Source organism: Magallana gigas, chromosome 3 (genome assembly GCF_963853765.1).
Source record: "Magallana gigas chromosome 3, xbMagGiga1.1, whole genome shotgun sequence".
NCBI classification, from domain to species: Eukaryota; Metazoa; Mollusca; class Bivalvia; order Ostreida; family Ostreidae; genus Magallana; species Magallana gigas.
Genome location: NC_088855.1, coordinates 32491697 through 32506696, shown reverse-complemented (window position 1 = coordinate 32506696; position 15000 = coordinate 32491697). Strand labels below are relative to the sequence as shown.

Genomic DNA, 15000 nt, shown 5'->3' with positions numbered 1-15000 from the left:
GGCTAGGGGTGAGAAAGATCATATAAATATGATTATGGTAGTGGGGAGAGAGAGCTGAATTGGTCTTCCAATAAACAACGGCAGGCAATCAGTGACACTCGCTAACAGCAGGAGCTTGTCACCTTTCAGTGATTGGTCATTGTGGTCCTAACCTATTGTGTCTGCAGACGCTGGGCTTCTGGTCAAACTTTTGAAGTTGTACAGCACAGGGGCTTTTTTCTTGACTGCATAGATATTACCAGTAAATGCATAAGATTTGTAGCTTATATTATTAATGATATAAGTTTTAAAGAAGGAAAGTTTAAAGAATTTATAAGTGGTGAACTAAGATTTGATGTAAATAAAACAAGAATATACTTCAGGACGAATTCGTTGCACACCAACACACTTTTCTTAAGTTCATTTGTGTGATATTTGGCCAAGAGTTTTAGTTTGAGAAGATTGATGAAACCTTTTTTTGGCTCCGGTCAGTAAGATATATTGGAATGTCCATAGATTTTGATTTGTTGTTGGCTTTGACAAGGTCAGATGATGGCCGCTTGTATATGAATGCTTCTATGATTTATAGAGAGCAGATGAAGATCGGATCAATTGGCCTCATATCTAAACTCTGACAAATGCGGTCTTTATGGCATATTTTTTCTCCTTCCTACTTCCTTTGCACTGGGGAAAAGTATTATATCAAGGAAAGGGGTATTTGTCATATCAGGAATTGGACATTTTAAAAGCATTGGCCAAGCAGTGGATATTATTTTTCATAGTGATTGATCAGAAATGTCATTTTTTTCCCCCTCCTTTTAATATTTTTATCAAATATAGATTTTATGGCCCAAATCAAGAGGATTTTTTATTGTTTTTTTTTGGTTTGATATCAGTTATTGCTGTGTGGTTTTTTTTATGATGATTCTAAAATTTAGGGGATTTTAATCATTGCAGAGAACAGTAATTTCAAATTTCAGGCCCCTGAAAAGTTCTGTGAAGTAAGTTAACAGCTCGAGTATGATATTTATAGAGTTTTAATTAAAAAATGGACAGTTTTTATACCATCTTTTTTTTTAATTAAAAAAAATTACCTACCATAACTACCAAACATCAGGACAAGACGACATTTTGTTTTTATCAAATCATCGATTTAAAATTACATGCACCCACATTAAAGCCTCATGCAAATATGATTTTTATCCTATTGAGTATTCTTTAAGTATTGAGATAAGTTAATTGATCGATTTAGTGCCCTCTCTTAGTAAGATTTTATAGATGTACAAGATGTACAAAATGTTCAAAAACTAAATTTTACATTTTATCTGACATTGACAAATTCTATTCAGCAGCTTCTTTTGAATTGCGGTTCCAATTAAGACACACAGACAGACGATGTAATCAAATTTGACCTTAGATATATATCCATTAAAATTGCAAGTCTAGAAATAGCTGTGTTAGGCAACCTTCTGATTCATCTTGTAAACTCATTAATGTATTCACAGGGCAGATAAAAGATGTTAAATATTTGTCCGGATATCTTTGATAGTTTGTGATACATGAATATAAAATCTGGAGGCTGAGAGGGGGGAAAAAACTAACATTTAACAATGAATGATTTTTATTTTATAATTCAAAGAAGACAAAATTTGGGATTTAAACAAGGAAAAGTACTGATTTTTCATGAATAAATTACAATTCGTAGTTTTTACTTAAAAAGTTCATAAGTTTACCCCTAAGGGGCCCCATGAAGATGGGGATAACGTTCCTATTAAGGTAGACAGTCTTTATGATATCCATGGGTTTGTTTAATTCATGACAACTTTCACCTGCGTTTGATGTCATTACTTCAAAGTTTTCCCCAAATTTCAAACAAACTTAGCTGGTGTTGTATGATAAAATATATATTAATAAGAGATGCCACATCAGAGCTAGCTAGCAACTAAACATTTTCCATCAGGTTTCTGAATGTAGTTAATATACCTAATAGATTAAATGGTCAGAAAAAAATAACAATTTCATCTTTTAATCATAAAAGGAGACATTTAATATTTTTTCAGTATTCATATTTATTCATAATCATTTAAATTAATCTTAACAAGAGTTGATTTCTCAGCTTTGTGAATTGTTACAGTGGTTTGAAGTATAGGTACAATGTTCAATAGACCTCCAGAAAGCAATTGAAAAATGACGTTTTAAGTTATAAAGAAAATTGATAAATATGTTTATGGAATCATCCCAAGACTTTGTGCTATTGATCAATAGATTTGGAGGGTTTAAATGTTCTCAATATTACAAATTGACACCTGTCACAACTCGTTGCTAAAGCAATCCTCAAACGTCCCATAAAAATCTCGCCTATAAAGAGATATGAAAAAGACATTTTTTGATGAGATAAATACATATTTTATGGGTTTTAATTCCGACATTATGAAAAATAATATCCCCTTTCACAAAGACTTGTCTGTTCTTGTTGCCTCTCTCCAACTTCAAACTGTGAGTTTTAATTTGCCTTGATGGCTTTAGAATAAGGGTATCAAAAATCATGGCCTCTACCAAAAATAAATAAGAATTGAATGCTTATGAATTTTATGATGAGAAACCTCTTTTTTCATGTTGACTCTGAATGTTACGAAGACCTTGTGATTAAGATCAAAGTAACCCAAAGTTTTACAAGATTTTTGGATTTCTTTTCGACAAAAAGATTAGATTCTTGAGATTGCATGAAAATTGGTTGACCACATGGTACAAGTGGGTGAATTCTTTTTCCTAATTCCTCCAGCGCGGGTATAAACAGGAAGGGGGATTTGTTCCCTCAAATGAAGAGACCCCCTTTGCATGCATGATTTTGAATAAAAAAAGAAATGACACATTGTAAATCAATTTAAATGTTATCATGCCTTTTTATCAAAGACAAACAAAGACAAAAACTTTGTTGCTTATTAGTCATACATCTTACGGTGCCTCTGCTAAGTTCATGTATATTTTTTTGCCGTGGAACAAATAATTCTTTTTCTTAATGGGTGGCACATGATCTCTTCCTTTACGAACACAGGCGATCTTTTATTTTATGACAAATTTTGACATTGAGATTGCTGCACGAGATATGATTTAAAGTGTCAAAAGTTTCAATCCTATCAAAGCGATATTTCAGTCATTCATCATTGATATTTCATTATTTGTCAGACATATTTTCCGATCTAGGCAGGTCCATCAGAGATATATGTGGAAGATGTAATCGGAGAAAAGGTATTAGAGTGTGAATAATAGCCGATTGGTACCGAATTATCCCCATAGTGTCTGCTGCCGCTAGATGCTTCTGTCATAGAGTTAAAAAACAAGAGAGAAAAAAAATCTCTCACAATATGTCATTTAACTTTGGTTAAGTTAATCAGATTAAGGGAATTAAAGAGTTTTTATAGCATTGTGATGTACAATGACTTGTTACATGAATACATGAAGAACTCAAGGAGAAGGGAAGGGAGGCAGAATGTTTTCTTTAAATTAAATGACCACGCTGTATTGATAAATCAATATCATTTTATTGAAAAAAGATGAAAAAATCTCTTCAACAAAATATGTCCAAAAGGCAAAAAAGATTTATTTTCCATGCAAAATCTTTAAGCAGATTAAGCTTTCAGGGAAGAAATGAATATCAAAATGAATTTTTAATTTTTTTCCATTATGTTATGGTCATGTTTTTTTATGAATGTTGGAATAAGTGCTGGGTTTAATAATGTATTTCAAATAATCAATTGCACACTCGTAATACCAAAGAGAAATCACTTCATATGAAAAAAATATATTGCTCAAAGAATGAATGATGAAAATGAAAATAAAATGGAGAATTTCAAGTTTTATATGTTTATTTTAATACACATCAAAGATTATTTCTTCACGTTGGGCATAAATGTGTCTTTTAATCTATTTTTCATAAGGATTATAAAGTAAAATATCCCTTTTAAGGATTCTTGTAAAGTAAATTGAAATTAAAAAAAATGCTCCCATATGTCATCTAGTGCCATAAATATTTGATAATGTTTTATGAATTTTAAAAAGATGTGTTATCTTTGAAAATTGTTATTATTGCAGGAAATGCATACAATTATTTTAATCATTGATTTTTCTCAGAAAATGGGTTAACAATTTGCATCTGAATGAGCAACTTAGATTCGGATCCTGGAGATAAAGCTTATAACGCTTGGAACTTTTGAAGAATCAAACAAAAGAATCTTTATCAGATGTCATATACAATAATGGCATATCATTATGTCTTAATTAGCTGAAATGATCTATTATATATGGCCACATTTAACATTATAGCCAGGTTTCATTTTTTTATCATGATACTCAAAAAGTTAAGGTCACTAGTTTTTAAGGTCACTAGCATTTGTTAGATTATAGAGAGTCACGTAGGCAGAGTTATTTCCAATTAAAATCTCTATAGCTAACGATGCAATATAATTATTATGCTAATGATGATCATGATAAATTATAGAAATTTGATAATGAAAATTTCTTAAATTTGCAAGTAAATTGGTTAAACTTGTGGATTTTATGCATTATAGATTGCAAGGTAGGGATAAAAGAACAATTTAATTCAATATTTATATTCTTTCCATTGATATTTCAAACATGACAAATTCTATATGAATCTATAGTTAATTTATCAAGAGGTTGTTTTTTTTTTTCCATCAATATATTTTCACATTGAGTAGAATGGCATAAAATTCTTGTTGTATAAGATATTTATTCTCGTTCCCCAGAGATGAAGGATGGTGACTGTCGGACTAAGAAACTACCATAGGCATGAAACGAAGACTGCTCTCTATCAAATATTAAACATATTCTGTATGATATTTTTTATGATGAAACTTCTAAAATTTTGTAATGAGGTTACAAGTGTAAAACTTCATAGATACAATGAATAATTGAAGTTTTCTCACACTTTTAATGTTGGCAGCAGTGGGTTAGTCTCGATTTTTTGGTGGTTATAAATGCCACATTTTTATACAATATGTTAGGTCACTTTGGCGAAGAACCCAATTACCCAGTCTGAAGTTTATATCATAACTCTTGTATTCTTCACAAAATCCCTTGGGTCAGTCTGCATTTCTCATTTCTGTAATGTACGTATCCAAATACATGTACCAGTATTTTAAGTATTTGAAGATGAATGCTCTAGATTGTGGACAAGGTTTGACTGTTTTATTTTTTTAAGTGCCAGAATATGATGACTATCTTAATTTGTGCAAAAAGGTGATGGCAAAATTTTATCAAGAATAGAAATATTACATGAGTTATAGATAAAATTTTATCAAAGTACTGAAAGTTCAGATTTTGGCAATGTATTACTATGTATAGTAATATTTAGTTTTGGTGGGAGTTGCATTGCAGTCCATATAGCTAATGACAATTAATTAATAAGGGTTGTTCCCCTTTTATAAACTGTAAAATTGTACCTTTTTTGAAGAGATTTTAAAATGCAACAGACAATAGTTGCATTTTTTGTCTTGAGTGCGCTTTTCTGGAATTTTTCAGACAGCAGTCTAAACACTAAAGATTAAATGCCTGGCATGCTAAATTTTCTGCTTCATTTTTTGTTTGATATTTCTACCATATGTATGAAATTACAAATTCTGTTTATAAATTCTAATGAGTTCCTTCATTGAAAAAGAAAATTGAGGCCACCAAAGGGGTAATGGTACGAACAGGAAATGTATACCTTTGTTTTTTCAAGTGTTATTTGTTCATATATCAGGCAACAGATATGAAAAGTTAAAATCAAGAGATTGTGAAAGAATTAGAACATACCAGATTTTTTTATGATTGATGAGATACCCTTGGCAGACTTGTCTAAGCCACCATTTCCCCCGGTTATTTATGATAGTTGTATTATTTTTGAAGAAAGGAAATGGTTGATAACTCGCAGATATCTCATTGTAAATAAAATCATTTCACTCCCTCATTCCTGCCATTATGTGCAGCATTTTGCACCTGCAGTTATATAAACTTCAAGTAATATGTTTGAATGCCGTCCAAGTTTGAATACCACATTTTCTGCCTAATTTCAAGCAATTTACAGAGTAAAAACTTCCCCTTTCATTTCATTATTTTAATTGTGTAATTTCAAAGTAAACTCGACGGAGGATGATGTTCCTGAAAGATGAATAAGTATCTGAGATACCAAGGTATTTCAGGACAAGACAAGTACCCTATGGAGCTGCCAAGGTTATTACTGAAGGCAGCAGAAGGTTATATTCATACAAAGCTCTGGGATAAAATGATAATCTGAAATTGTAATGAATATCAATTTGAAGATGATTGTCTCAGAAACACATTGCTTGATGAAATTTTAGTAACTCAATGAAATTTTAATGACCATATATAGATCCGGCAGGTCTTTCATTAGTGCGGTCTTTGGAAGTAAATGCAGAAATAATAATTTAGCCGAGATCCATTTGCATAAATCAAATTAGATTTTAATATTATACATGAAATTGTATATAGATACAGAATACTAAAACTGCCAATAATTGGATGATATGGGAATATTAAGTTTCTGATATTCATAGCCGTTTGCCTCCTTTGAGAATTTATAAAATAATACCTATATATACCTGCACAGTCTTGCTCCCATAAATATTTTTTAATGAAATAAATTTGAGTTTTGTCATCTAGAGTGTTATATGTCTGAATTTATATGCTTGAAATTAATATGTAATGAGACATAAAAATCAGAAAGATATTGGAAATTGGATAGGTATTTCACAGAAGTGATATAACTGACATTTTAATCTATCTCAGAATATGAAGATAATTTTTTTTTTAAACTGAAATAAACCAGGAAATTAAAAGTTTTGGAAAATATTAAAGCAAATATTTTTCATTAGATAACCCAAAAAGTTATTCAGAAGAAAACATTAAGAGATTAATATTGCGAAGAAAAAGCCTTTGTCAGATGATAATGTAGAAAAAATTTCTTTCCCTTAGGAAAACGAGAATGGCTTACATTTTATGGTCATGTCCTTTTATTAGTAACCAGTATCCTCTTGACTTTTTAATCGTTTCATCTTATATACAATAACCAGAATTTAAAAGCTGAAGTCAGATATCCTTGTGTATGAAAATATAAGTATAATTATGATAAATCGTCCAGTAACGATGGAAGACGACACCCTGACTTGGGGTATCCATATCGGCGTGTATTAACCCTTGTCATGGCACCAAGTGTCACGAAATCTTAAGACCTCCGAACTTGACAGACAAGATAGGATTATCAACAACACGGCTAGGCCATTGTGAATGTATGACTCTGAAGAATCGGTCGGTTGTTGTGATTAGGGGGAGGCTTGCATGTGTTGTGACCATTTGTCACAAGGGTTATGAAGATGTATGACAGATGGCAGCCATATTTTTGGTCATCCTAACACTTTAACTCATAAACAACCAGGATCAAAGTTCTAGGCCCATTGTTCTGGGGGTTGAACCTCCAAAAGGTGGATTGGTTGATCTATATCTATCTGCATGGGCAATCTCTCGCTTCACTGACCTTGGTTATTGAATTATCAAAAAACATGAGAAAAAAGGGTAACATTATTTCATTAGGGTCAGATATTTCAATTTTACTTGGTGCATTTTCTTTCTTTCCCCCACAGAAAGGGTCAGGACCCTTGGTTAGCTTGATGGGTCTTGCCATGCTGGTGTAGCGGTGATTAAAATATAAGATTTCTATGATTTTGATCCACAGAGATAGGACTTATTGCCAGAACAATAGGTATATTTCCTGCGCGACTGGAGTTATAAATCTTTGTACCAGAATGCACCTCCTGCTTATTAAAAACAAGGCATTCATGATTAACCATTTCAAACTTTCTGCATCCTTGAGTTTGAGTGATGCTCTTGTTTAAAGGATTTTTATTTCTATATTTTTTTTTTCTCTTTGGATTCAGTTGGGAGTTATGATAAACAATCTTGTATCTTTTATATTTTTCTTGTAGACGTACTTTCACGTAAATATGATCATTTATTATCATTAATCTTCATTTCTTGTCGGACTGGTTTTTATGTGTACAAATCATCTGCACTATTAAGCATAACAATTTATTTTTAATGCTGAAAAATTAGGTGCTTTGATAAAAGAGAATATATAACTGTCCTAATGTATGATATTGAGTTAATAAGACTGAAATTAACAGTAAATTTATGAAAGGAAACCAAATCAAAGAAATAAGATGTGTTATTTGATGACACTGATTTATGTCACTGACTTCTGGAATGTCATGTGACCCTGCTCCCGTGGTTACCATGGAGCTAGTTACAGATGATGAAGAGGAGGCACTTCCTGTAGTCGTTAGAGCACTACTGAGCTAATTTGTCAATGGTGTGTAAACTTGAAGAATTATGATAGCCAGACCTTTCCTGGGCTGTATCACAAGCCTCTGTCTCTTCCTGCTGGGAGATACAAATTGTAGAGTAACCCCCTGTATTGCCACACACAGCATCCCCCTATATAATCCCTCTCCTAGAGATGTGCCGCTATCAAAGAAGCCCTGTCGAGGTGCGAAACTCAAGAGATTGCATTTTCAATGTGATGAAAAAGTCTGAAGATATACAGCCCTTTTTGAATTCTTTGTGAATTCCTGTACTTGAATTTATAGCACTGTGCATAAAACAAAGACAATTCGCTTTATATAAAAATAATGTTTTCTTGGAGTCAGTCAGTTAAATATTTATTTTCTGATTTCTCTGCTCACTCCCATCAAAAGTGTTAAGAAGTGTGGAAAAAAAACGATAAGTAATTGCAAATTACTTATATGCTTGAAAAGTTCATGTACGTAAAAAGATCATGTACATCTAGTTTTTTGTTACTTTTTGAAATGATTAACGATTGGGATGGTTCTTTTATATTAAATTTTGATTAATTCAATTAAAAAACAGCTGAACTTCTTGTTTTGCAAAACTTTGTTGAGAATGTAACACAAGAAATCTACTTATATCTGGATGATGAATAATATTGGATAAGAAACATGAAAATGATGTTATTTTGGGTTAGAAAAAGAGCCAAAAATATTAGCAATTGATAACAGGAGGTCACATTCCTTGCACTGTCATGACTTTGAAATAATAGAAAGAGAATTCGGATACTGTTGGGGAGTGTTGGAGGTATACAGTAAGAACTTGGCTGTTGCAGGGTGAAAAAGGCTGCAGACCCCCTCATTATATCCAATAGGGCTGACACTTCATGAGAACAGAAAATATGATCAGCGATATCACGAAAATTTTGACAGACTTATAGCCTTGGATTTCAAAGCCAGCTGTGTGGTGATGTCAGTCAAATCTCTCAAAAATTTACGAGCACTGGAAGACGGCCATGTTTCCATCATTATTCATAACCAGGCTTGTTATAAGAGGAGATTTATGATTTAGAAGAAGTAAAAAAAAAAATCATTGAGGGAAAATGTAAGAATTTTATATATAGTTAAGTTATATGACTTCCTTTGCCAAATAATTAACTCATAAAATTTTTTTCGATGGGAAGGGGGAGCAGCTATAGAATCTAATAATATAAAATTGGAAAAGGATGCGGGTTAATTTTTGCAAAATTATATTATATGGCTCCCTTAATGTTGAATTGAATATGAAGAAGGTAAATAGTGAATGTATCCAGTTAGAAATTTTTTGGAAGCTAAATGGTACAAATTGTGTATAATTTGGGGTTTATGACATCATAATCTAGCCAGGTCAATGTGTACGGGATTATCTTTGATCTGCAGCAGATCACATATTATGTATGTTATTGTCAAGTGTTTCTTCTCTCATTTGGCTTAGGCTGGCTGTTTTAATGATCTGTTAAAGGATGCAATTCACAGAGACTTTGATATGGGCGAACATGTGTTCAAAGACCATGCTTTTCTGGTAGCTGTTGATGATATAGGTATTGAAAATCTCAGAGTGAATTGTTTGGAAATAATCAGGAGATACCATCTGCAAGTTGAAGAACTTCTGGCCATTTTGTGGGGTGATGAGAAAAGAAAATCAGATGGACATTTTCTTTTTTTTCTTTTTTTATATCATTTTCCATCATACATCTGATATTGTGAAATATGTTATTCATTTTTTTTGGGGGGTGTAGATTATTTTGATTTTGAAGGCTTTTAATAGAATGCCTTTCGAGTGTCAAGTAATATTTGCATCACTTGTTGCGATATATAACTAAAAAACTGTGATCATGAAAGTTTTCTTTGCGATGTTTTTTACGAAGGCAAGGATTTTTTTGAGATTCGTTATAAGCTGAAGTTTGACAGGTCTGAAGAAGAGTTAGGAAAATAAAAACAGAGAAAATCAGTTTCAGCCATGTTAAAATGACAATGAATTTACAGCTAGATTTTATCATTAAATTCGCCAGTGTTTTGTCAGCAGTTTGAAGATAGAACTGTAAAAGCAAATACCAGAAAAATTTTTGTGGAGATTAGCAGAATAATGAATTTTCTTTAGATATTTTCATCTCCGCTAATCACCCCTAACAGATGCTATGAAATGTCATTTCCGAAATAAAATTCACTATATGATTCATTTTGATGTCAAAATAAATTGCATCTCTCTTGATTTGAATAAACAACTGGGTCATATTTTTGGGATGCCTTGCAGATATAATTCAGGTGAAAAAAAAATGGGTTACAAAGGGACATAACTCTCGTATTCCTGCACCACCTCTGCCATCATTTGTAAATGTTATTGTTTCCAACAATAAATAACTGCTAACTAGACATCACTTGGAATGTATCTTATTGCACTGAAAGGGGTAAAACAAAAAATGGGAACTTGGAAACAATAAATAATTTTGCCATGAGATGCTCGCACTGTGATAAAGAAATTGAACGTGCCTTTTCTTCCTGTTGCAGTGGTTGAGAGATCCCAGTATGTCAGCGACGACCCGTTTTTCCGCCACAAGTGTCGCCTGTGTCAGAAGGTCTTTGGCAGTGACAGTGCCCTGCAAATCCACATCCGCTCTCATACAGGTAAAATACTCACCAACTTACTGCACACAGAACTCAGTTGTTGTTATGGTAGTGTTATAGTTTGAAATCATCAGTATATTGACCAGTGACCAGATGTGAATCAAAACAGATGTAATAGCAATTTGGAAAAAAAAACTTTGTTTTTAAAGGGATTATGAAAAAATCCCTGGATTTTTAAATTTAAACAATATTTTGTTATGAAAACATAAATGGAGGGGATAGCAAGCATTCCAAAAGATGATTATAATGATTTTGTAAATTTTTATCTTTTTACTTAAGAATTGACCACAAATGTACACTATTTGATAGTCTGTAGTCGGTGTTTTGGATAGAACACGTGATCTGTAAGGTGCCATGTCTGGCTACAGTATCTGGTCATCAGGTGACCCCCCTAACTTATTGTCCTGTCAACACATTACCTGACAGAGAGCAATCTTCTACTTATTATATTTGCTGCATTATTTCTCATAATTATGATGGGGTGTTTTATCACCTTGATCAAGTTCACGTAGCCTCTATGATAACAGTTTGGCTCATTAATAAGAGATGAAGTCTTCCCGCATCTAGCTGAACCAATATGGAAACAAAAAGTCTGAACTCTGATCCCAGTGCACTTGTGTAGATGCCAAATTTTCGGAATGATAGAACAGCTTCTTCTTCTTATGTCTTTGAAAATTGGCTTGATGAAAATTAAAAGATGATGCATTAGTGAAATTAATATTTTTTTTACGTATGGTAAAACAATGGATTGTGGTAACGGTTGTGAAAAAGCAACATTTTGCTTTTTTTTTTAATTTTTTATTTTAGTCCTATGATAAAGTAGTGTCTGGCAATGCATTAAAACCATCATAGTTCATCCCGTATTTAGCTGGAAGGAGCCCTTGATATGCATTTACAACAGAGATACAGACCCAGAAAATTACTTTTTTGATATTAATTAATTTGACTTTTTTTGTGCCAGCCAATGCGCTGTAGGAGAAATAAGCTTAGGGACCGAAAGTATGATATTGGTTATAAATTCTGATAACAAATGAGCACTGCAACCTACCAAAGAGAGAGAGAGAGCCCATAGGGAATAACACAAAAACTCAAAAGAAAAAAAAATGTGTATGATTCAGGTCTTAGGAAAGACATGTTTACTTTGTTTTATGGGGCAGCAAAGGTCCTAAATAGTAGTGCAAGTTGCATTAAAACTGTCTCGCCTTTTTTTCTGTGCTGTAAACGTGTTGCTCGGCAATTACAGGTAAAATTATTCCGGTATAAATCATTTGATAAAGGAGATGATATCACCCAGTTCAAAATTATTAGTTCCACAGTGGGCTATGACATCTGAATATTGAAAAATATGATTTATGCGCCGGGCCTCTCCGAGCGTTCAGGTTAACTTTCCATAAATTGATTCAGAAATGATGGGTCTGCTATTTTTATTACGAAAACGTCATGTAAATTTCACTCGTTACCAGTTCCATAAATGATTTATTGAACACTCACCTTCCCGCTTGTATTTGATTAAATATTTCATTTTTGCCATAAAAATGATTGTATATGGCAACCGCCGTATTTCTGGGATACATGGATGGTCAGAGTCCAAGAGGAGAGACTGATACAGAAAATATATCACTCAAAAATGTCAAACTCAAGAGATAAGGGGAAGCAGTCTCATTGGGAATTTTTAAGAGTCGTCATTTACCGAAGGAGAAAAAATCGTTTCTCGATCTTATATGTCATACGCACTGACCTTGTGTTAGAATAAATAAAAAAAAAAACGGAAAGAAATAATGTGCAGTGAAATTTTTCGAATGTACAATCATGCCATATGTCCCCCCTCCACCTCTTTCTCACAATTGCTTCACACTCTGTCTGGGAAAATATTTTATATGGTCATAATTATGGTAAATGAGAACGTGGAAACCGACTTGTAAAAACCGTAATGTCCAAATTGATGACTTTACAACACGGTGACGAAGGCTGATTTTGACAATGTCAGTCATAAATTATCAATTTTACGTCAGAATTTCTTAACAATGGTGTGAAAATTGAGTTGTAATTCACCTAATATCACAAACACCGCATCATAATCTAGAGCAATTTGCAAGTAACATGGATGGTGGAAGTTCTTCACCATCCTGTGAATCTAATTAGCAGACGACCCTTGGTGTCATCTGCCGCCAAAATTGACACGACGCAACGAACATGATGAAAAGAGGGATTTGGGTTTTTTGTTGTATCGATTCTACAATTCTTGAAGAAATTTATCTTTTTCGTCCCCATCATTGTAATCTAATTCTTAAACAATTTATGGTCCTTCGATAACTAATGAAACCCCCTTGTTCTCGGACAGGCAAGAAATATTATTCCGCAATTATACCAGAAGAAGGTGCAATTAATATTACAGACTTTAAAGAATGCAATATCTTTTTTACTTGTAATCCAATTAAGTGATAATGTTTTCACTTTATTATGAAAGACACGTTTTTTTCATCGATAGTTGTTGGTCTAGGTTTAGGAATTGACGTTACAGCTTCCTACCATTTCCCCATTGGCGCGAAGTTTTTTGTCACAACAAAAGCGTCTCGCAAAACGTCTGCGTCAAAGCATTTATTTCTGCTGGAGAAAAACTAAAAGAGATGGGCTAAAATTATTTTTCATTCTGTTGTCTATTTTCGGTCAATATAATATATCATTCAGAGATTTTTTCTCTTTGTGTGCTAATTTTATTAGTTGCTGTGACTTAATTTAAGTCCTGTAAATTCTCGTCACGGTCTATGGCGAAATGAGTGATCGGGGGATTGACGGACACTTTCATTTGATGTCCATCTTTTAATCATGTTTCGCCTTGAAATTTACAAAGGGGCCATGAATTACTCAATATCCTCGCTGGACCTTTGTGGAGGCCATAGGTCACGCGGAGAAGAAAGAAAACCCATTCACGCACCTGCCGATATGGGGTTTCGCGCAAACGATTAAAAGATGGACATAGAATAGAATTGAAATAGAAAAATAGCATTGAACAATGTAGGTCTCATTTCCTTTCCTTTATTTATCTAACAGTCTGAGACGGATAAAATATGGCTATTTTGCTAATATTTCTTAAATGTCAACAGTATCTTTGTGTGATGGGCCGGGCGAAAAGAAACCAATATAGGCATTGTATCATCTCAAATCTATCTCGCCGTCCAACACCTGACAATCATAATTCCTTTTGATTGAAATTCTTACGAGGCAATAACACTTTAAAAATTTACATTAGAATTATAATATTTCCCCTCTCTTATATCGGTTTGCTTTCGAAATACAAGGGTGCTCACTGTTTCTTTGAGTCTGTATCTACACGGTTTAAGCTTTAACCGGCTGCATTTATGTTTACGAATTATGGGATCAGACACCATAATAAACGGAAGAAATTTTGGTATTAATTTGCTGTTTATCTTTTTAAAAGTAAGGCATGGATTTTCCTTAGCTTTGTTGGATTTTGGGACAAAATGGTCTTCGATTTTTAAACGATTTTTTTTTTACCGAGTATCAATATATAAATACCCCATTACATAATTTAAATTTAATAGAATAGGATTAAAAAAAGATATCATATGTGAATTATTTTTATTAAAAACAGGAACTTGCATATCTATATTTTGATTTAAAATTCTTTCATGATTCAACTCGCACCTGGATGTATTTCTTCTTCGGGTACCAATAGTGATTTTTTATACAGAATTTGATCCATCCTTTACGTCTCGTAAATTCCAAAAAGTCGACCTTCACAATGGCGCTCGGACTCTCATTATCATAAATGTCATTTTATAAAATTGCTTTTTTACAATAACAGAGGTCAACTTCACCCAGTGAGAAATTTGACAAAATGATTGCCCCCTTTGTCGCGGACAAACTTAATGACCAATTTTCACTCCGACCCAGGATGAATTTAACAGGGAGACTCGACTGACTTAAAAATATCTTTCCCTTATTATTTATGGCATCAAATAAAATCTGACAAGCTTAT

At 32.9% G+C, this 15000-nt stretch overlaps 1 protein-coding gene across 4 annotated transcripts in view; it reads left to right on the top strand.

Moving 5' to 3' along the window:
• The window catches only part of LOC117692972 (sal-like protein 1), a 41848-nt gene that overhangs the window by 20341 nt on the left and 6507 nt on the right, over positions 1–15000 (top strand). For all 4 annotated transcript variants that reach the window (XM_066079341.1, XM_034482687.2, XM_066079339.1 and 1 more), the window contains one exon: positions 10884–11000. In XM_066079341.1, coding sequence (XP_065935413.1) covers positions 10884–11000 — 117 coding nt within the window. The remainder of the gene's footprint in view (positions 1–10883; positions 11001–15000) is intronic.